The sequence below is a fragment of the Schistocerca gregaria genome, chromosome 6 (assembly GCF_023897955.1).
Source record: "Schistocerca gregaria isolate iqSchGreg1 chromosome 6, iqSchGreg1.2, whole genome shotgun sequence".
In the NCBI taxonomy this organism is placed as follows: Eukaryota; Metazoa; Arthropoda; class Insecta; order Orthoptera; family Acrididae; genus Schistocerca; species Schistocerca gregaria.
The window spans coordinates 54302882-54327236 of NC_064925.1; the positions used below are offsets into that span (position 1 = coordinate 54302882).

Consider the following 24355-nt stretch of genomic DNA (forward strand, 5'->3'; position numbering starts at 1 on the left):
CTACCAACCGGTCCCTTCTTCTAGTCAAGTTGTGCCACCAACTTCTCTTCTCCCCAATCCTATTCAATAGCTCCTCATTAGTTATCTGATTTAGCCATCTAATCTTCAGCATTCTTTTGTAGCACCACATTTGAAAAGCTTCTATTCTTCTCTTGTCGAAACTATTTATCGTCCATGTTTCACTTCCATACATGGCTACACTCCATACAAATACTTCCAGAAAAGACTTCCTGATACATAAATCTATATTTGATGTTAACAAATTTCTCTTCTTCAGAAACGCTTTACTTGCCATTGCCAGTCTGCATTTTATATCCTCGCTACTTCGACGATCATCAGTCATTCTACTCCCTAAATAGCGAAACTTCTTTACTACTTTAAGTGTCTCATTTCCTAATCTAATTCCTTCAGCATCACCCGATTTAATTTGACTACATTCCATTATCCTCGTTTTGCTTTCGTTGATGTTCATGTATATGTACATATTATCACAAGTATATTACACGATCGAATACCAAATACTGTGTAGTACTACAATGGAATTTTTTTAAATGTAGGTTTGTTTCGAAGAATATGCTGTGAATACGTTGTTATTGCCTGTGGCAGCCGGAAAATGAACCTACCCTCGAACTAGCAAAATGGTGCAGCAGAAACCGTACCTGAAATTCTAGACGCCAGAAAGGCACAGGGAGAGTGAGGGTGAGAACGTATAGGCTCGAAGCAGTGTGGGTATTTACGAGCCACGAAGGCCGTGACAGCTTTGTTTCCAGACAAGTGTAAACGTTAAGATGAGAAATGGAGACGGGGCCGGCTGGCGCCGCCCTCCGCACACGTGACCGGCGGTCGGGCTGCCGTGCTCCTCGTGTTGACATTCCCTGGCGGCTGCGGCGGCGCCTGCTGTCTCCCCCGCCACGGACCTGATTGATATCGCGCCGCGCGCCGCAGGTATTCGCCGCTTCCCCCCCTTCCCTTCCTCACACACTCCGCGGCGCTTACCATTCGGCGCCACTGCCGACAGAGATGGTCTCCTCCGCACGTAAACAGAAAACACACACTCCTTACCGGGAATGGTGAGTGGAAGCGGGAATATTTACACAGTACAGGGTGATGTGGACACCCTGACAGGTATAATGTGCCCGCGGCCTGCCAACGTACAACAACCTTCCGTATCTCAGAGGTACAGTGAAGGACTACCTGTTTCCGGACAGGACAGACACACATCCTGGAGATGACAGCTACGTGTGTGCCTTGTCCAGTGTCTGACAGGTGAAAAATCCCGCTGGTGAGTTGAAGAGGTATGAGCGAGCGGTGCGGCGCCGCAGTCGGATGGTAGTCCACCGCTAAGACCGCTTACGTCTTTGGCCACATTTGCACTCCGAAAGCCACTGTGCTGCGCGTGGCGCAGGATGAGCTCTGTACAAGCACTGTTTGCCCCTTTCTGTTTCAACCGCAGAGGGTGTGTAGACTATCAGTCTTCTGTTACACTGCCATGCGTACTACACAAACACGTGGTACTGTTACCGACAACTGTGCCGCTAAAGCGGAGTTATTGAACGCAGTTTTCCGAAATTCCTTCACCAGGGAAGACGAATGGAATATTACAGAATTTGAAACACAAACAGCTGCTAGCAAGAGTTTCTTAGAAGTAGATACGGGCAAGTCTTCAGGTCCAGATTGTATACCGATTAGGTTACTTTCAGATTACGCTGATACAATAGCTCCCTACTTAGCTATCATATACAACCGCTCGCTCACCGATAGATCTGTACCAACAGATTGGAAAATTGCGCACGTCGCATCAGTGTTTAAGAAGGGTAGTAGGAGTAATCCATCGAACTACAGACCTATATCATTGACGTCGGTTTGCAGAAGGGTTTTGAAGCATATATTGCATTCAAACATTATGAATCACCTCGAAGGGAACGATCTATTGATACGTAATTAGCATGGTTTCCGAAAACATCGTTCTTGTGCAACGCCGCTAGCTCTTTATTCGCACGACGTAATGGCCGCTATCGAAAGGGGATCTCAAGTTGATTCCGTATTTCTAGATTTCCGGAAAGCTTTTGACACCGTTCCACTCAAGCGACGTCTAATCAAGCTGCGGGCCTATGGGGTATCGTCTCTGTTGTGCGACTGGATTCGTGATTTCCTGTCAGGAAGGTCGCAGTTCGTAGTAATAGACGGAAAATCGAGTAAAACTGAAGTGATATCAGGTGTTTCCCAGGGAAGCGTCCTGGGACCTCTGCTGTTCCTGTTCTATATAAATGACCTGGGTGACAATCTGAGCAGTTCTCTTAGGTTGTTCGCAGGTGATGCTGTAATTTAGGGTCTAGTAAGGTCATCCGAAAACCAATATCAGTTGCAAAGCGATGTAGAAAAGATTGCTGTATGGCGTGGAAGGTGGCAGTTGACGCTAAATAATGAAAAGTGTGAGATGATCCACATGAGTTCCAAAAGAAATCCGTTGGAATTCGATTACTCGATAAATAGTACAATTCTCAAGGCTGTCAATTCAACTAAGTACCTGGGTGTTAAAATTACGAACAACTTCAGTTGGAAGGACCACATAGATAATATTGTCGGGAAGGCGAGCCAGAGGTTGTGTTTCATTGGCAGGATACTTAGGAGATGCAACAAGTCCACTAAAGAGACAGCTTACACTACACTCGTTCGTCCTCTGTTAGAATATTGCTGCGCGCTGTGGGATCCTTACCAGGTAGGATTGACGGAGGACATCGAAAGGGTGCAAAAAAGGGCAACTCGTTTTGTATTATCAAGTAATAGGGGAGAGTGTGTGGCAGATATGATACGTGAGTTGGGATGGAAGTCATTACAGCAAAGACGTTTTTCATCGCGGCGACATCTACCACCAACTTTCTCTTCCGAATGCGAAAATATTTTGTTGAGCCCAACCTACATAGGTAGGAATGATCATCAAAATAAAATAGGAGAAATCAGAGCTCGATCAGAAAGGTTTAGGTGTTCGTTTTTCCCGCTCGCTGTTCGTGAGTGGAATAGTAGAGAGATAGTATGATTGTGGTTCGATGAACCCTCTGCCAAGCACTTAAATGTGAATTGCAGAGTAATCATGTAGATATAGATGTAGAACCCTGCAGCTCTATTCCGTAGTTTCCGTTAGCCTAGCTTAATGAAGGTAACACGCTAATTAACAATACTCAAGAACGGTTCAATAAAATTCACTTTCTTAGGAGTCATCTACCTTCCCCATGGCTACACACACGACGTCGTTTGCTATTAAATAGGTCTGGACACAAATCTCAGCAACTGGGCGTTGCGAATTATTCTTCTGAACGCCAGTCAAGTAGTCAAACGATATTAGTTTGACTGTTTAGCACATTGCAATTACTAATTTTTATAGTCGGTTGTAAATTCTCCTAGCATACGCTGATGATAATCTGCAAGTCTCGTCACACACTGCAGCGCCATCCTCTGTAGTCCCGTTAAACCGCGAAGTCTACGTAGGTTGGTGGTCGCTTGTGAGTGTCGATCATCACTTAACGCTCAGCCAATGGCACATGCACACAGTCCGGCTGTGTAATGCTACATTTCTGGTGCTGCAGGAACTCTGAAACACACCGACTAATCTTTTCGAAATTATTTATACACGCCATCAGATACTATGATAGTACTCACATGTACGTAAGCGACTGAACAAGTATCGTTGCTTACGACACCTATATTTAAACTGGTAATGCAATAACGCAAACGTAACAAGGATATATAACTCCCCAGTGTTGTCCTTTTTTTACGCTGTTTTATCTTATTTCGTTGAACAATACTCCACGTTTGGAACTCCTAACTAGAAATTTGAGCAGTTCCATAATCTACGGTTGACAGGTGTAGGACTAGTTCTTCCATCTTGCGTGTTCTGAAAACACGAACCAGATTTATGATCATGCAATTTCAACCTCCCTCCCCCTTCCCTTCCCCTCCCACACACAGATTCTTTCTTATATTGCCGCAGTATGTATCAGTACGTGTGTGCCATCATCAGTGGGTCTTTATATCCTTAACGTAAAGCGTTCATTAAACAGATTGCTTTTAACACCACTGGGCTTCTGTCGGGCGTGGTCCTATTATATCTGGTATGTCCTGGACTTCCTCCGACCTCTTAATTGACTTATCTAGTTAGTTATAATGTCAGCTGCGATTTAACTTGGACTGTGTGACTCGACGTACTATAAAAATCACTGCTAGAAGTCAAAAAATGACAAAATATCCCGTGCCCTATTTAGGATTGAACACTGCGTGTTTGGGTTTGTAATTTGAGACTTACCAACCCACAAGTCATTATATATCTTAATTACTAGTGTGCTTGGTTTCATGCAACACTTCCAAAATGAGTATTATTTGAACATTTGTCCTTGTTTGAAACGAACAATTTTACATCTCTTGCGTTGACCTTACAAGGAGTAAATATAATTTCTGTTATGGATCAACGTTTGTGTGCCACTCACTACAATCAAATAGCTAGTGTGGTTTTTATTGTGGTAAAAGAACATATAAGCAGCTAGTTAAAAGTCCGCCGGACCAATGGATGCACTCCATAGCAAGGAACGAGCTATCGTCTCCAACGTATACGGGTCCCTTATGGGCTACGGAAATGACGTCACAGCCCATAAACGCGGCTGGCGACCCTGCGACGACTCGGTAAATAGCTGCTGCCCTTGTGGGCAGGTTCTGGGAAGCCAGGCCCTTAAAAGTGCCACGATAACGACGACGGTACCGTCTACACACAGGCATACGATCTGAAAACTGCGTGCTGGGCTAAAGTGGAAAGTTCTGGTATCATCGACTGAAGACCAGAAATCAGTCAGAAAAGGCACATGGGTGACATTATCGTGCTACCCAGAAGCTAGTTCAATCTCTAATTAGACTGTTTTAAGACATCGAGATATAATGAAAGCACTCTGCTGTACGGAATGCCTGATTAATTACACCTCTGGGCACATCAGAATATGGATCTCCTAGCAGTAAATTCTTACGTGTCGATTGTGAAGTTGAGTGCAAAGGACATGCAAGGCATAATAAACGGAAGTATTCATTTACTAGACCAAACCAATTGGCAAATTTGCGTACTACGCACGAGGCACTTTCCATTGCTGACTGAACTGTCGATTCCTCGCTACTCACCGACCTAAATTACACGAAGTGTTCCGCAGCTAAATAACTGCATGAACGCACTTCTGAAACAGTTGGTCTCACATATCCACTACAAAGTCTGATTTTATTCCCCGTGTCGGCGATGGTGTTTGAAGACTATGGTCCTTTCCTACGTAAATGCAGTCAGCGTTATGGAAGATAAGAGTTACATTACACATTACTTCTCGTTGCCGCTGCTATGATCTTTCCATATAGGCTGTACTCTTTAACCCAATACACACTGTTTCAATAACTTTGGTACCTAATCCTTATTGTGAGCATTGCTTCCTCAAAACGGCTACCTTACTTTAAGTTAATACAGCAAACTAGCTCTCCATCCAGCCGTGCCACCAGTTCTACAAAGAAAGTTTTATTTTTTTGTTATTTCGTAATTTCCACATTTGTTTGTAAGTACCCATTTCTGGGTGCGAATAAGTTTCAACTCATCACTGTACTGTATTTTATTGTGACTATAGTATTGTAATATTTATTTTTCGTATGAATAATTTGTCGCAATTATATGGGTCGACATGGGGAGAAATGAAGAACAGGTAATTGTAGAAGGAGGCAGGCACTAACCATAACAGAGATAATCTGGACTGGACTGTTCAAAGCTGAACGGACTGTTCAAAGTGGAACGGAATCTAAGTGGAAGGGGATCTTAAATAAAGAGTTCTTCAAGGATATGTAAGGGGGGCGGGGGGAGTAAGGGAGAAGCAGCAATGAGAGTACAATTCAGCTCTTAAATAATCTATTGAAACAACACCAGTGCAGCGAATTGAAAAACGAAACAGTCGTTAGAAAATGAGGCAAAAAAGGCCTCTCCAGGGCAGAATACTAACGGATGAATGAGTGGATGTTGTGATATATTGTTTGTCAATATTCGGTAAGCTGGCTACTGAAATTATAGAAGACAACTTTCTTGCAGGTTTCGCTTTAAAAGCCGTTGCTGGGAGTGGCGGAAAGAAAGTGAACCCAGTCGTGTTTAACGCCACGGTGCCAGCGACCTCTTGGCGAGACACACGGGTAAACAGAAGGCTCTCTTCCGCAGGAGACACGCGCGCTCAGCACCTGGCAGCTGTTGCGTAATGAGGGGCTCTAGAGTACTCTCAGCACTGCTGACCACTGGGTACCCGGCTGAGTGCTGCCGAAGCACGGCCCGTCTCATTGACAGAGGTGGCGCCCGTATGGTGAAGAAGCACTTTCGCCAGCGAGTTTGCTTTCTCCGGTCGCTCGTTAGGCCGGGCGCTTTCGCTACACGGCTAAGTCAGCTAGGCTCGGCTCTGCCAGAGGCGGTGGAAACGGAACGCAGACCGCGTCTCAGCTGCCGCGCTGGGAAAATCACGAGGACGACGGCGCTGCCGCGCGCCGTTCCGGGCAAAGCCGGCCGAGAAGACGGGAGCCGCTTTCGTCCTCGCTCCCTCACAGCCCAGTTGAGGGCGCATCCCTCCCCACTTCACACTTTCACGGCGCGAAACCAACTGAACAATAGGCACGGCCGATGTAACACGGGCGGCTGGAAACAAACATTACACATTCAGAAACAGAGGAGACGGTTTCTTACAATTCAAGCGCCGACTTTGCAAGTGGTCAGGGCAGAGGGGGGATGACGCTAGAAGAACGTGATAGGAACATACCACGTTGAAGTCGAACTGACGAAATTTCTGAGGTTGTTCGCGGGTATTTTATGAGTATTTTGGTACGACAGTTCATAAATTTTAATCATTCCGATTTTTTTTGTCTTTCTTTGCACGTACATTTCTGCATCCTTGTATACGCTTAAATCTCCGATTCACAGTACCGCAGCACGCCGCTAGAATTGTTGAGACAGTACGCTTCCAGCGTTGTCAGACAAGTCTGCCTGATGAAATATGAAATGGCAGGTCATCGAGAACCAGGAATTCTCTTCCTTTTAACCAGACAGCTATTTTGAATGTAGCAGGCACTAATATAGGTTACCTTTGAAGCTCGTAAGCGACAGGAAACAGATAGGGATCTAGTACTACATCCAGAATTTAAAAGAACTTTTGACGACTTAAGATCAAATAAAGCACAAGGGACAGATAACACTTCCCCGGAATTTTTGAATGCTTTGAGGGAATAGCGGCAGCAGAACGACTATTCACGCTGGTGTGTAGAATGCATGAGCCTGGCATTATACCGCCTGACTTCCGAAAAAAAAAAAAAAACATCGTCCCTCGGAACATTACTTATTTGTTCTAAACATAGGAAGTTAGTAAGTCTAACTTTTATTTAGTCCATATAATCTTCCTCATTCTGTATCAAACATTGCAAGAGCCGCCAAGTGCAAGAAATATCGCACAATTAGCTTAACAGCTCACGCATCCAAGTTGCTGACAAAAAATATACAGAAGAATGGAAAAGGAAATTGAGGATGTTAGTTGGGGATCACTTTGGCTCTAGGAAAGGTAAGGTCATCAGAGAGGTTGTTCTGACGTTGCGGTTGACAATGGAAGCAAGGCTGAAGAAAAATCATGGTTCACAGGATTTCTCGGCCTAAAAAGCGTTCGACAATGTAAAATGGTGACATATGTTCGAAATTCTGAGAAAAATAGGGCAAGTTATAGGGAAAGACGGATAATATACAATAAGTACAAGATCCAAGAAGGAAGAATAAGACTAGAAGACCAAGAAGGAAGTGCTCGCATTAGAAAGGATATAAGACAGGGATTACTTTTTCGACCTCACTGTTCTATCTATACACCGAAGAAGCAAAAACGGAAATAAAGAGTCAAGAGTCGATTAAAATTCAAGGTAAACGGATGTATGTCAGTGATAAGATTCGTTGATGACACTGCTATCCTCAAAGAAGAATTACAGGATGTGTAGAATGGAAAAGTCTAATTGGTACAGAATATTGATTGACAGAAATTCCGAAGAAAGTAATGAGAACACCGAGAAATTTAGCATCGGGATTGCTGATCGCGAAGTAGACGAAAAGGAAGGATTTCTTCTACGTAGGCAGCAAAATAACCCGTGACTGACGGATCAAAGACGACATAAAGAGCAGACGAGTACCAGCAAAAAGGACACTCCCAGTCTACTAGTTTCAAACATAGGCTTCTGGTTTTGTGTCTTGCTATGTTATGTTTCTCACATCTGCTTTATATATTTTGAAGGAAATGCACTATAGGTCCGAGAGTAAACTTTACACTTTTTCAATTTTTGATCTGCTCAGGACATACGCGGTACGAATTACGAGACAGTTCCCGATGTGACAATTTTCTGCCTTTGACTGTAGTAACTGTTTACTCCGACTAGTGGGCAGCTTCCGCTATTATACCACTTCAGAGGCAATGGTCGACGTGCAGGATGAGCAAGAAGCACGAGGCTACGCAGACCGACTAGCTTAATGCGGGCAAACACACAATTTATGACACTTAACAACACGTAAGTTTTGTTTACCCCCCAAACGCTGGAAGACGTGTAGCTCGGTGACTTGTGCCCCTTATGCACGTCAACCACCTTCTGTGAAATTGTATAAAGCCGAAACTGGACAGTAGTCGAAATAAACAGTTACTACAGTCAAAGGCAGATAATGCTGCATTTAGAAAAAATTGAATGACTGTGGAAGCTGCTCGAAGCAAAGTTGCTTGTGTACGGAAATTTGGAATTCAGTGTATAAAACATGCATGCGTGCTATTCTCCTCCGATGTCCACACGAGAAACAACCCAAGTACTGTGTGTGTGTGTGTGTGTGTGTGTGTGTGTGTGTGTGTGTGTGTGTGTGTGTGTGTAGGATAATTTAGGTTAGGTAGTGTGTAAGCTTAGGGACTGATGACCTTAGCAGATAAGTCCCGTAAGATTTCACACAAACCTCCTAGAGTGCTGCAAAGTAGGTGAACCACTGTAAAACAAAGTGCAGCAAAGCACTGTATATATTTGTGTACTGCATCTAGCTGCACTTGGTCCACAGCGTAATGTATTGTAAGAAGTCTATCTGGTGATGAGCCTGCTGTGGCTTGAACACACGTTTATCGCTGAATAAATCTTATCAAAAAACTAAAAATGCGACTAGTTTCATATTTATTACCAAACCAATAGAACAAGATGTGGTGCCGTAACGTGGCTAGACGCGGTAGTGTAGGTGGGTGTTGGCAGAGCCGGCACGCTGGACGGCGGGTGTGGTAGGACAGGACAGGACAGGACAGGACAGGACAGGGCAGGACAGGACAGCAGAGGAGGGGGGCGTGGCGCGGCAGCGACCCGTCGCCTCCACTGTGCGCCGCTGCGCCCGGCCGGAAGTGAGCCGCCGTATGTGGCGGCGGCCTCCAGCGGGCCGGAAAATTGCCTGCCTGCCAGCAGACGGCAGACGGCAGCGGGGGCGCCGCGCTGGGTGACGCTCCCATTGTCACCCACACACGCTCTGAGGCGGAGCGCAAATACCAGCAAGGGGGGCGGCTCAACTGGTAGCTCAGTACTGCCTGTATCCACACTGACGCAAATTAATTATCTCTAGGCTCTCATACAGGTAAGAGTGTACAATTTTTCGCCATGCCACTATTACAGATTACAGGGCCCGGGGCCTGGGGGGCCAGCAGCTCCGTAAGGATGAAGCTGGTCGGCTGTCTATGGCGAGTGGTCTAACGACCGTGATATCCTGATTAGGCCACACGATGCAGGGCGTCCACGCTTGATCACCGACCGTGGAATTCGTCGACTTGCCCGCCCTGTAAAGCAGGACAGGCGGCGATCTGTGGCAGGTCTGACAACAGAGCCAAAAAATTTTCGACTACGTAAATCTATAGTTACGTTATACTTTCCATCAGTACATTCTTCGCAAGTACCGCGTGATCAAAAAGGGAGTGTAAATTTGAAAACTTAATAAACCACATAATAATGTAGATAGAGACGTAAAAATTGACGCACATGCTTGGAATGACATGGGGTTTTATTAGAAAAAAAAAAACAAAGTTCACAAAATGTCCGACAGATGGCGCTGGACAGCAAAACTGCCTCCGTGACTGGTGAGAGGTACGCCGATATGTTACAGAATCGCATCGTCCCCAGCCTGGCTGATAAACATCTGCTGAAACATACGATGTTTATGCAGGATGGCGCTCCACCCCGTATTGCTAGACGCGTGAAAGATCTCCTGCGCGCGTCGTTTGCTTATGATCGTGCGCTCAGCCACCACTTTCGTCATGCTTGGCCTCCCAGGTCCCCAGACCTCAGTCCGTGCGATTATTGGCTTCGGGGTTACCTGAAGTCGCAAGTGTATCGTGATCGACCGACATCTCTTGGGATGCTGAAAGACAACATACGACGCCAATACCTCCCAATACTCTGGACATGCTTTACAGAGCTGTTCACAACATTATTCCTCGACTACAGCTATTGTTGAGGAATGATGGTGGACATATTATTTCCTGTAAAGATCATCATCTTTGCTTTGTCTTACTTTCTTACGCTAATTATTGCTATCCTGATCAGATGAAGCGCCATCTCGGACATTTTTTGAACGTTTGTATTTTTTGGTTCTAATAAAACCCCGTGTCATTCCAAGCATGTGTGTCAATTTGCACCTCTCCATCTACATTATTCCGTGATTTATTCCGTTTTCAAATTTATCCTGGCTTTTTGATCACCCGGTATTTTATTGTGTGTTATCGACATTTACGAAAGACCTTTGCACACGATCATTAACTTTTATGGAGCCACCTTGAAGCAAATATAAACTGTGATACTATTTTTTTCCTTTGGCATTTTATGAAGGAACACTTTAGTTTGCATTCTATAGCAAAAGAGTATACGAAATACAAGGCGAGAGAATAGCGGTCCAACGCTGGCAAAATGCGAGTATGAATGCATCTTTACGCTATAGTGGAGAAAACATATTTACTCACAGATTAAAACAGACTGTGTCATCCCCCTTGGAAAAAGAGGCAGAGGGGGGGGGGGGGGCGGGCTGTGTGTTATATTAAAAACGACGCTACCCCGCCGTTGAGTAATGTACACGACGCGCTACTGGTGACTGGTGGACGGCAGCGGCAGCCCCGCGAGGGCGATGCTCCATCGACGCCTGCTGCAGTCTGGCGACCCAGGCGTGACCTCGCGACTTAACAGGCGGCCAGGAGGCGCGCTGTTTACCAATGAGAAAGCCGGCGGCCGAGGGCACAGGCCCGACTGCCGGGACCCGGTGTCCACAGGCAGCCTCTCTACCGTACACACACACGTAACCTCTGCCCGCATCAGAGGAAGTGCTCCCTGAGCGCATGATGTAACGTGTATGTCAACCATTCGAATAGCAATAGCTCAGAAAATAAACAGGGAGCACGAATGTTCGCTGTATTACACCTGATAAACTTTACAGCGCGACTTTCTCTTTACCTCCGTATTGCTGTCATTACACTGACAGTACTTTAGCCACTTCCAACTTTGTGACAACTTCTGTCAATTCTATTTAATTATGCTACATTCGAACACCTCCAAAACACAGAGTTACTACTTTACACGACACTTCAGCAAAGCACTAAAATGCACTAACGTGCCACGATTTCACAAATATATTTATACTGTTCCGAAACAAAAGTAATCAGTTTGATCCGAAACAGGCCAAATTTTCTACAAGAGCTTCAGAATACTACTAAACAGAAAACATGATAAAACCTGCCGTGCCAAAAAATGTTTTCTTGCCATTGGTACAACACTGTTCACAAAATTCAAGAATTCTAATAGCAACAGAAACAAAATCATGGAGCTTTCCACGAACAATTATTTCATAAGAACGTTGTCGCTTTAAATAACCAGCCAACACATCACGTCGCACGAAAACGTGCTTCTCGTTTTGTATACTACAAAGTGAAACGCTATCTTTAATAGAGGCTTGCATCAGACTGAAGTTCTCAGCGCTTCCCGCGCATCTTGTGCGAGAAATAAGAGGCAGCCCAAGACTCTTGGGCGAACTCCAAATGTAACTGCCGTGGCTAAAAACGATAGCTTATTAAACTTTCTTCTGTTTTGAAGCCACACCAGGGGGTTAGCAATCGACAGATTAACTCCAAGTATCTTTCGAACTTAAATTAGACTTTTGCAGAAGTAACAAATCAGTGGGACATATTACTAAAAATATGTCCTCGAATGAAGAACTGACTTGACTCTATGACATGAACGAACCTCATCTTGCAACAAGCAAGTATACACTGGCTGTATTCTCCATAAGAAAATTAAGTATCCCATAAGTGGTTCACGAGCAAGCGTAAAACTCGTGAGACTAAAAGTGACAAAAATGAACGACCGAACACGCCGAATAATGAGCTTAAACTACTGCTAGAAACATGAAATTGACGTGACGTCGTCTGTTGCTGTGACAATTTCTCTTAGAGAAGCAGAAGTCGTTCACGATTCGAGTTTAACGCCTCGAAGTGGGGGTCATTCATTAAAGCTGGAGTGTTGACTGAGTCGGACGAAAACTGAGAAGAAACTTGCGTTTCTTATAGTGTCATCAGCCACTCAGACTTTTTCAGTCTGCAGGGCATTGGTAATCACATCCAAAACTCCAAGTAAGGAATGTCGGGCGCATTTGAAGGGCAACAAAAAGGTCACAGAAAAACTTCTGTGGCGGTATGGAGAAGGCTTCACAGTTTCAACCACATACATGTGGCGCATACGTTTCAGAAAGAAGTTGCGCATGTACTGAGGGCACCCTTCCTGTATTCATTGTCTCTGGTAAGCAAAGCAAGAGGCAAGGCACACTAACCTCATTTATCCTGTATGGCGCGGCACAACGTTAAGTCGAAGCCATCTTCTTCCTACGCAAATCTACAAAACCATAAATAATCCAAGCATGCGAGCCGTTATAAATCCTGTAAGTATCTACTGACTTCACGTGTACATTGTGATCAAGACAACACCTGAGGATACTGTTCGGGGTGAGACTGACTGAAACAACCAAGACTTGTCGCCGATCACCCGTTCGCACGACAGAAAACGCTGCGTCGTGGAAAAAAAAATCATCCTTTCTTTTATCTCAGTACTTGTATTCTGTACTGCAAGTGGACAATGCCTAACAACATAATGTCCTGAATGCCCCCGTTTCCTTCGTAGGCAACTTCTTGTTTTCACATTCGCAGCCTTTAATGGACAAAATCAGGAAACATCTTTAATGGCCCTAAATTAGTACTTGTACAGTGAGTCTACTTTAGGGTCAAAAACTTTAATTTTTTGAAACTCCATTTTCCTATTCAACATGAACCATTCTCATATCGGTAGAGAAAAGTAAAATAACTAATCAACAAATATTCCACAAAATGCGACGCTGTAGTCAAACCATACCTTCAAATTACCAGAAACATACCTGCTTTCATCGGCTCCAAGAGTAACACACCTACTTACCACCAAAATTTACATGCTACCTCTCACGATAAAATAGCGGTGTGGTAGAATACACGTTATAAATACAGCCCACAAGGCGACTGCCAGCAGGTGGCGTATGGTACATTTATCACATTTGAATGAAAAATGTATGCCAACATTTAATCAATGATAATTGACAAACTACAAGTTCTTAATCAAGTATTTGCAAAAATAGCTTTCTGAGCAAACAAAAAATATAAATTCAGTGTCGGCATACATTTTTCATTCGCATGCGACGAATGTGCCACATACCACCTGTTGGTGATCGCTTTGCGGGCGATATGAATAACAAGAATTCTACCAACTCACTATTTTATCCTGTTACGTAGTGCTTACATTTTGCTGATAAGTACGATCTGGTATATTTGATGTCTAATGGTATGGCTTAATAACAACGTTGTATTTCACAGAGGATTTGTTCATGAGTTATTATACTTTTACCTATAGATAAGTGGATGATTAATGCTGAACTGAAATCTGTCATTGTAAAGAATTAAAACGAGAATGGTTCAAATGGCTGAGAAATATGGCACTTAATATCTGAGGTCATCATTCCCCTAGACTTAAACATAACTAACGTAAGGACATCATACATATACACGCCAGAGGCAGGATTCGAACCTACGACTGTAGCGGTCGCGTGGTTCCGGACTTAAGCGCATAGAACCACTCTGCCACTGCGGCCGGCAGAATTATAACCATCAAGATGATAAAAAATGTTAGGGCTATAAGTCAGTTTTTGTAGAGATACTCATGGATGGAAATCAATATTTAGTTTCTTACTGACGGAACTTGCACCTTATAGCTAAGACTTAAGCCCATTGCAACTGTTCATAATGTCGATACTTGCGCTGCATGCATCCCAGAGTAACACGTGGACAGAACTGAACTGTGGGTTAAAAATAATTTGGGTGCGTAGTCTGCGTGCATTACGATAGGAGCGCAATTTCTGCAACATTAGAAGTCTAGATACTGTATCCTTCGAGGTATGCATTGTACGCGCTATTTGAGGGCTGCTTATCCTATTACATTTATACCTTACGATCACAATTCGAAGAACACTTTGTCAGTAACCGTGGTCTGTCCTTTGTGGCTTGAATGACGTCATTTCTAGACTGTTTCTACCTAGCAAGATAAATACCTAACATTAAAATCATTTTCCTAAGTTCCTGTAAGGAACAATTCAATCTTCGAGAATCAATCACGATCACTGAACATAGAAAATGCCCAAGGGCCACGTCATTGGCGACAGTGTGTTGTTTTAGAAGACAGCTCCACAATCGTCGGTGCGGATGGGAGCCTCTTTATGTATAGCGTAAGCTGTTTACAAACACATGATTGACTGCAGTTGAGCATACGAGATGATCTACCGCCGGAAATATTAACAATCGACCGTTGTTCCCTGAACTCAAAATACTCGTTTAGATCGTCTGCCGTATATATAGTTTTGACCCCAGTGGTTTGATTCAAGCGGACAAAAATTTTCATTCATCTTCAGTTACTTGTGAATCCCTTACGGCAATGGTCTATGGACCCTGATCGTATCAGCTTGCCAAGAAATACCCCCACGAAGACTTGAAGCTGTATTTTTGTTCAACGGAAGACCTTGTTAGCTCGCGGCAGCTTCGATTCTAACAATTACTTAGTTTGTTTGAAATGTTACTTTATTACTTTCAATACCCTTTACTGTGATCGTGGCTGCGATATTGGTATTATTTTACACCACTACAATTTTTATGTCGATTAGGGGAATTTTTGTTCGCAGTCTTGACTGGGTTCGTGCTGCAGACTATCTTTCGCTATACTAACCTAATCATTTCGTTTCCAAAGAACTGTTAGACCAACATCATCAATCTAATTGCCTATTTGAATCCGTCTGCTCTACTGCAATTTCTCCCGAACTGTTGCTTCCACCACTTAGTTGTTCCTGCATGCCGTTGTTCCCTTCTTCTGGTAAATGTTCCAGAGATTTCGTTTCTTAGCTATCCTTTTTTGTGCTTCCTCATCCTGTACATACATTCTCATTTAATATTTACGTTTATCGATATCGACAGCAGTAAATTTCAAACGCTTCTACAGTCCGTTTAAAATTACTTTATAGTAGCCGTCTTGTGACTTTCTGCTACAGTGCTGCCACATTGGCTACCACTCAAAGGCGACATGGAAACTCGGCGTGTCGCTTCACAGTGCTGAAATGCTGTTCATGTAACATGGTGCAATGTTGGAAGCTGCTGGCATCAGGTAGAGCGGGAATGGGAAATGCTCTGCCCACAGCTGATTTTAAATGACCAACGATTGAACTGCGGCAGATAACGCAGCCCTGGGAAAACGGGTGTCAGCAGCTGCAGAACTGTAAATCACGCTCGCTTTGCTCACGGCGACTGAAGTTGGCCTGTACGACCAAACTCAACAAAGAAGAAAAAAAAAAAAAAAAACGAATAAATTCAGTTTCAGCGCTAGAAGCCAACTGTAAGTTCTCGTTTTTTCTACGGGAGCTGACGCGATATCGTCCGATGAGCACTCCTGTCTGGAACTCGTTTACAGGTTACAGGCGACACAGGTGGAAAAGTGATAAAAAAATGATGCAATAAAAGATTAAAAATAAAAAATTGAAACCAACTAACTGAAAATAATAATAATAATAATAATAATAATAATAATAATAATAATGTCATTTTGGTAAAGATTTAAAAGCAAAAATTTATTAACGGTTGCAACGATGATTTTCTTCTTTTAAAAAGTTTGGTTTCACACAGTGTTGTATGTAGTTTGCCTATGTAGGCCGATCTCTGTGACAATAACTTTAATCTGTGAAGCCGAATCGCATCTTGTGCCAAAGAATCCAGTAGTGTTTCGCTAGCGATGTGTACGAAATGTGCGTGTGCGTGTTGAAACGCTAAATAAAAGGGCTTCAGGATCCAAACAAAAGAAGAAAAGTCAGACAAGAAATTGGAAGTCAACTCACCATTTGTTGTCGCTGTTTTGCACCGGCTAATAGTTGAGGCGTGACGTTGAGCGCTATGATTGGAGGAAGACACCTCCAACACGTGAAGAGTCAACTATCAAGTAATTTTAGTCAGACTATAGTTTCCTCTATTGATTTCTTATAGTCTACGTTTCAATTTCTGACTACGCTTTGCTCCAGAGGAGCATTTTCAAGAACTACTTCCACATTTGCGCATCAGTATCTGGTGATTAAAGCTTCCTTGGCTTGCACTAATTTACTTCTGATGTCTCCTTTTCCTCGATCATCCTGTAATAACCTTTTTTCGTAGACAATTACTTCACTGCTACTGCGTCGTTCTCAAATTTGATGTTATGTAAGTCGTTAAAATTCTTTCTACAACTTTTCATCGCCGTCTTTGTTTATCCATAATTCTCGAAAAGACAAAAGGTTTTTCAAAGAAATCGATACCTGTTACCACGTACCGTTTGGGAATAGCAAGGAATAAGCCTGCTCAATTTGCTGTGTATTTTTAACTCTATCGTGCTGTATGGGATGGTAAATTTTCATAACGAAGAATCAGTAGAAAAAAATTACACACGGCAATTTCAGCTGTTTGCCAGTGTTATACACATTTACTAGTGTCACTTAAAGGATTAACCGTCATTTCGTGCCGAACATGTTCGTAGTTACAGTCTTCCAAAAATTCCTCATATACGGCCAGAAGAGGTTGCGTAGTCTGCGAAACCTCACTCTTTTAACTTTTGTTGGCGTTGCGAATTTTCCTTTGGTTTCTTTACTGCCTCTTCTTACGTACACTGGGGATAATCTGCATCCCAACCTCTCTCACCTTCGTTAACATGAAATCGTATGGGGGGGCCGAGACGGCCTCGCGGCAGATCTCGCCTTCCCTCTCCCACACGGGCCTCACACGCGGCGGAACCACGGCGGTGCCGACGCTGCGGGTAATTAGCCTGTAATTACCGGGAATTACCCCGCCGTTTTTAGTGCTGCTCTTCCGGCAGAAGGCTCGCACGCATAATGGGCGGAACGCGCCTGCCTGCCGCGCTTGACGCAACCCGCCACACACACGAGCGTTCACGTCACTTGAGCCAAGGCGTCGCGGCCGCGGACGGGCTCGACACGCGCTGACGGAGGGATCGTGCTGCCTGTGACGCGCCGTGTTTGTACTTAATTTAATTGAGACCGGCCGGAACAGTCGTACGACCTCGAGAGGAGCGGAGTTAACATCCCGCCGACGTCTTTACAGACGGCACGGTATACCAGCTACATTGAGGGAGTGGCCGAGGGGCCAGCGGTGGCATCAAGGTCGGAGGGCAACAGAGGGAAGTAGTCTGAAAACCTCCTGCCCCTCAGAATTTATGATTTATGTGATCTACGCAAAGCGAATTCGCATCCTGCCCGCCACACATTCAGTACCACTTTAATACAGCTAAACATGTAGTGAAAAATAGGAATGAGAGTTTGGCGTCATTGGAGACCCTTTCCCGGGCAGGTCCGGCCGCCTTGGTGCAGGTCTTATTACAATCGACGCCACATTGGGCGATCTGCGCGCTGGATGGGGATGAAATGATGATGAAGACAGCACAACATCCAGTCCCTGAGCGGAGAAATTCCCCGACCCAGCCAGGAATCGAACCCGGGCCTGTAGGACGACAATCCGTCACGCTGACCACTCAGCTATCGGGGCGGACAACACGTAATGAACATTGACTAGTAGCGAGTGTATGCGGAGCCGTTTCTAGTCGTATCGCTGCCAGGCTTTATACAGAATTAGTAGCAGAGTTGGCCGTTCTCTTAATCACAGACAACCGCGATCCCTCTAACAACAAAATGGGCTCAGTGCATACCAGAACGCGCAAGTAACACACGCCTACAAGAATTGTGACAGAAGTGATCCACAAAGTACCGTCCAATATAGACATTCACCTGCTGTAGAAATTTAGAACATATTCTGAGCACAAACGTAGCGATCTATCTAAGACAATGACCGTCTCCATGCGTGCAGCACGCAGCTCGCGCCCTCACACAGAATTTGCTGTCAGTCGCGGATCAAGACGCTCAGCAACGCGCGGTACTGCTTCACTTCTGGAAGTCATTTCACACAAGATTGATTCCTAGCTACAGTAATACCATATGAGGTATGGCTACATAAATATTCAGTCCGGCCTTGACAAGATTTCAGAGCCTGAAAAGACTGGCGAGTTGATTTAAATATTTAGAAACGTAAAATTGTGCACTTCATAAAATGCAAAAACGCAGTAACCTATGTCTGCAATACCAGTCAGTCACAACTGCAATCAGTCAGTAAATACAATTAAGTATTTGGTGTAACAGTTTGTGAGGAAGTAAAAAGGAAGGTCAGCGTTAGCCTTAATATTGATGTCTTATTGACAGCAGAATCGATTTTCGATCACATAAATCATCATCTTCAGTGCTGTACAAATTAAACTCAGACACTGGTATCAAGTTATGAATAACCAAAACTTAGAAATTATTGATAACTTGATACCAGTGTCGGAGTTTAATTTGTACAGCACTAAAGGTGATCACTATGTGATCGGAAATAGATTGTATCAATAAAACATCAATATTACGGCCAACGCTGACCTTCCTTTTAATTTAACATATATGGTAGTTGTGCACACAGCACTCCATGGAGTCGCCAATCAATAAAAGTTTGTGAGGATACGAAATGTTATGATCAAATATTCCTAGTCGGTTCATTGTTACGATACTAGGTAACAGCAGTCAGTCTTCAAAGGAGGCGGCTTACGAAACACTAGTGCTCCCCAGTCTGAAATACTGCATAAGCGCAGTGAACAACTACCAAAGCATTGCGACAGTGATTCAGAACATATAGAAAGAAGGGCAGCACGAATGGTCACAGGTTGGTTAGACCCAGGGGAGAAGATGATGGAGGTACTGCAAACTCTGTACCGGCACACGCTTTATGAGGTAAGTCAGCTGCCTCCCGAAATCTTTGTTACAGTGTTCCAACGAACCGTATCACACGAGGAACCTAGGAACGCCGGCGTACAGCTCTCATAGAACGCCATAAATGTCTGTCTATAGCGTCAAAGAGGTACTTAAAACTTTTTCCCTAGCTTCACTGGCGAATGGGAAGGGAAGGAACAAAACTGTGTACAAAACGGGAAGAAATTTCTGCAGGCACTTCAAAGTGCCTAGCAAACTGGATGCAGATTTTCACTTGCGTGCAGCACATTTTATTTACATATTGAGCCACCAACAGTTCTGGTCCTGTCACGTTTTTGCTCAGTACGAACAGTAAATCATGTTTATTTAATGCGAATCACGTCTGGCTAAACGGAAAATCTCATGTCTTTATTGCGATTGTACAGCATTGGTTCATAATTATTACATGGAAAATTCACATATGCAGCTGTGAATAGACAGACGTAACCAGAATCTCATAATAGTAAAAGAAAGTTCTCATCGTGCTCAGGAGAGCACTGCGTTATGTTTGCAACGAAATAGATGGGTTATTCGCTGAAAATGAAAAATTAAGTACCAGACAGATTCGTGTAACTCAGCGTTTTTATCTTGCTTTTGCAATTTTATTTTAGGTTTCCTTACGTCGAAACACAGACTTTCGCACACGCGCACGCAAAAATAAAAGAAAGCAATGAGATATAAATGCTTCGAGCCTTTCATCTTAGGCACTTGGACAAGGAATGAATAGAATGGCGCTGTGTTTTCATCGTTTGAGAGGCACATTAGAAATGGACGACGTAACATAACAATTCACTTTTCCTTCCCCATACGACACGCGCCACATAATAACTGAACAGTGATTAGGGGACTCCTGATATCAGGAGCGACATATCTCCGTATACCGCAGTCTCCAGAACAACTAACTCCTCTGCGACATGTTCCTTTACTCTACGCACCTTAACACTTGCCGTAACTCTAGGAACAACAAAATTAAAAAAAAAATATATGAAAACGAAAAACTAAAAGTACAGATGACGTATCTTGTAGGTGTGGATGTTGGTTTATTTGATTTTAAATGACGGTACAATAGTTGATGCGACCACGAACATCAGTGTTAAACTATAAACTCATTTTATCAGTCTTAAAATTAAATACGAGCTGCTGATCAAACTTTTCAGTTTTATATCATGCGTCCATAACATATCACGTCCTATGGAATCTACAAACTACATTTACCTAGTGTGTGTGCCTACACTAGACGTGTAGAACAGTGAGGTGGATTCATCTCTTCCAGTGGAAGTCAGAAGGACATTACGAGGATATGTGGCCCCACAGAACACACTAGTCAAAGAGAAGGAGATATTTTATGACCACGCATACGCCATCACTTACCAGTTTTCATATTTTCCCTTTGTTTGCAAATTCGAGTCGTCAGCATCACGTTTCAGTTCACTACCACACTTCTGTATAAACGGCGAATGAAAGGACTCTGCTCTATCCTTATGAAGACCATCAATGTTCTGAATTTTGTAAGGGCAGGAAATATGGAAAGGTGTGCTGAAAACGTAGTTCTGATGCTTTTGAGTTAATAATACGCGAGATAAAAGTGTGGAAAATACTATCTAGGGCCGCAGATATACGCCAAGCGAAATGTCTTCCAAACACGGTTTGTTGACTTCCATTACCTCTACTGTTTCCGTAGATCTGCAAGCATCTTGTAAACAATGTTCTACGTCACGACAAGCAAAGTTTCGGAAAGACTATAGTTAATAACAATTGAAAATATTTTGAGAAAACTGTCGAATCCACACAACATACAACGAAAACACAAAGATATTCTGTATACGAGCGATAGACGTAACTACATTTGTTTATAGGAATCCTGTACATCAAAGCATGCGGGAAACACCAAGTGAGTGTTATTACACACCTATCAGCCACTCAGTAAGATTAAAATCTCTAAGAAGATCATGCATTTACGCCTCCAGTCTAGCAACGCAAATGCTTGCACATAGAAGGAAATAAGTTTCTAATTTTTATTGAAATAAACGTCTATTAACGTTGCTACAGAGTAGTGGTCCTTCGAAATAACATTCAATAATAGAGAGTAATACGGACTACCAAAAACTGGAATCTCTATATTATTTTGTGAAACAGAAACGGGACAGCATGCCAATATGGAACTATGATCGTTAAACACACCAAAATTCCGAAAACTGGACGTCTATAAATTATGGATTACTTGGTATTATTTACGCAGGCACTCGACTATGCACTGGGGAGATGCAAGACAACACAAAGAACAAAGATTTTCAACAGGCAACATACACCAAGTCCACGTATAGTTCGATAATTTGCCGTCACAAAGGTGGGAGATTACAATAAAAAGATATCAATTCATGCAAATTTCCAAGATCACATGTTACAGGACATTTCATGGAGTGCAGAAATTAAGTTCTGGAAACTGATTTTGGAATAATTTAAAATTATGAGCGGGAACTGTGACAAACGCAATTATCGAACCACAGCAGGGCTGTACCTTCAGTGGACCGTTGAGAGACGAGCTTATTGTTGCGAGATGAATCTTTGAGCACGCGCGCCGTTGCCACCAAATGCTTTGAGGAGCGTCCACCAGAGGCGCCACTTCCTTTGACGCTGTGCGTGCGCGCTCTTGCGGCGGACTCTGCAAACAGCAGCACCAGTCAGTAACAGTGCGCCTCCGTGCAGCCAGTTGTGTAACTATCTTGTCACGATGCTTTGTACGGTGGGTTAATTCGAAATTTGGCTTGGCTTAACTGTTTATCAGACTTTAATAGAGATCAAAATTAAATAATCTCGAAAGAGGAGATGTTTCTTATATGATCGGTAAGTATAACTACAATTACGATCACTTTAATCTTACAAGAGAAACAAAAATCCAGAGAGAAACACAGAAAATATATAACAACTTTTTCACTTACCTTTCATATTTGTTTGTAATGGAACAATTTAATATATACCATAAGATCTTATAATGAGCCTCTTCAAACGGTCTTGCTCGTAAGAGATGCAAGCTGTAAACATTTTTTGAATCTGTAAATTTATCAGCATCATTCAATAGCGAGAGCATACACAGCTTTCGAAGCTAAAATGTACACTGGAGAGGTATGTGATGGTGTACTCCAATATCCTGTGGTGATGTCTGGTTAGTCACGGCATAACGGTTTAACGTTCTGAAAGTAAATATTCGATACATGTTGTTTTCTTATGTGATACTTATTCTGAGATTAATATGAAGAAGTACTGACATACTGTCTAGGATTCAAGTCAGTACCCATTTAAAGAGGAATTAAAAATCTCAATTCAGAGAGGCGTGTGTGCTTTATTGAAGTTTTCTGGAACTAGTACATGTGTGCCGAAGGCGTAACAGGCAGCAGTTGTGGATAAAAGCGTTTAATAACAGACCAGGCGCCAAATGTTGAGGTTTCTAAAATTTTGCTGGACTGTGGATGCAAGGAAACAGAAAAGCAGCCTACTGTAATTTCAAGCGAATTATTTTTCTCCATCGCCCGTAAACCTTTTACTTCGAAGTTTTGGATTTTTCTCTTAACCATCAACTGGCTAATATAGTCGAATATTTAAACCCTTCTTCATACTAATTGATCTTCGTCGCTGAAACTGCTCGTGGCGCGAATAAAACAGTAACGAGAAGAAACAGCGACTATTCACTGTTTTGTTAACATCCTAACACACCTTATAAATAAAATTTCCCCGAGACATTTAAGCCTCATCTATATCTACGATAATGATGGAAGCAGAAGAAATGAATTAAAATTTGTGCCATTATCCTATCAACATTATTTAATTCCGCAATTTTCATAGATATGGTATGAATAATTTATTCATATTTTGAACTTCACTTCGAATGAAATGAGTCTCGTTGAAGCAGAAAAAGAGGAATGAGTTTTTACACTCAAAAGCCTCTTAACAGCAACAACAACAACAAAAAAACATAATTGTAATAGATGTTCATTGAGACTGATTCCGCAGCTGCAATGAGTGGTATTAATGATGTAAAGCTGCCTGCACCTGCCATTACCTTCTTCATTCGCTGTGCTATTCAATCTCCTCTCTTAGACCAGTATTAAGATTCTTTAAAAAAAGTTCATCGTCTGCACATTATGCCACCCAAGTCTCCAGAACCTGGGAGTATTTTTAAACAGTATCCACCACGATTGTAGTTGTGGGTGCAGATGTCTTAGTTTTCATTAAATTACTATAGCTAACACCGTTTTTTCTGGTACACGTCACTTCTTTTAAAATTACACATATTTCACACAGCATCACACTCAGCATCAATTTTCTAATATAGCACATACTAACGTGATATAAATTATGAGACAACTACAGAACCTGCCTCTCAAGAGACTAATGGGCCAACTACAAATACTTGGTAAACTTTACACTCTTCCAACGAATTAAGAAAAAAATGACAGCTGCACGTGGCTTTAAATCATTTACATAATGACCACTGTCATTACGATATGTTCTCTGCATTATCGCTTATTGATTTTCGTCAATCTGATATGTCCGGAAACTGAGCATCTACGTTGTTTTGACATATAAGCTTCGCTTCCGTATTTTGTCAGCGTCTATGATTACTTTGTAGAGGAGAAGGATTCGATTGATGTAGGTAGGTAGGCCGATTCCGATTCGGTCCTCTGAACCAGAATGTCGAGCTTCTGTTACACTGATCCTCTTGCGGTCATTTGCGTTTATTTACTTAACAAAGCAGAAGTTCAACAGCTGATGTCCTCAAGCTGTAAGCGGCTGATGCTACGGCCTGATTGCAGAGTTATGCAGTTTAATGTATACCGTAAGGATAACCTATTGCATCTCAACGATATCGGCTAG

General features: G+C 43.0%; 1 protein-coding gene across 1 annotated transcript in view; it reads right to left on the minus strand.

Moving 5' to 3' along the window:
• LOC126278721 (microtubule-associated tumor suppressor candidate 2 homolog) overlaps positions 1–24355 on the minus strand; it is a 538837-nt gene that overhangs the window by 273840 nt on the left and 240642 nt on the right. The window contains exon 7 of the mRNA XM_049978996.1: positions 22002–22145. Within this exon, the coding sequence (XP_049834953.1) occupies positions 22002–22145 (144 nt within the window). The remainder of the gene's footprint in view (positions 1–22001; positions 22146–24355) is intronic.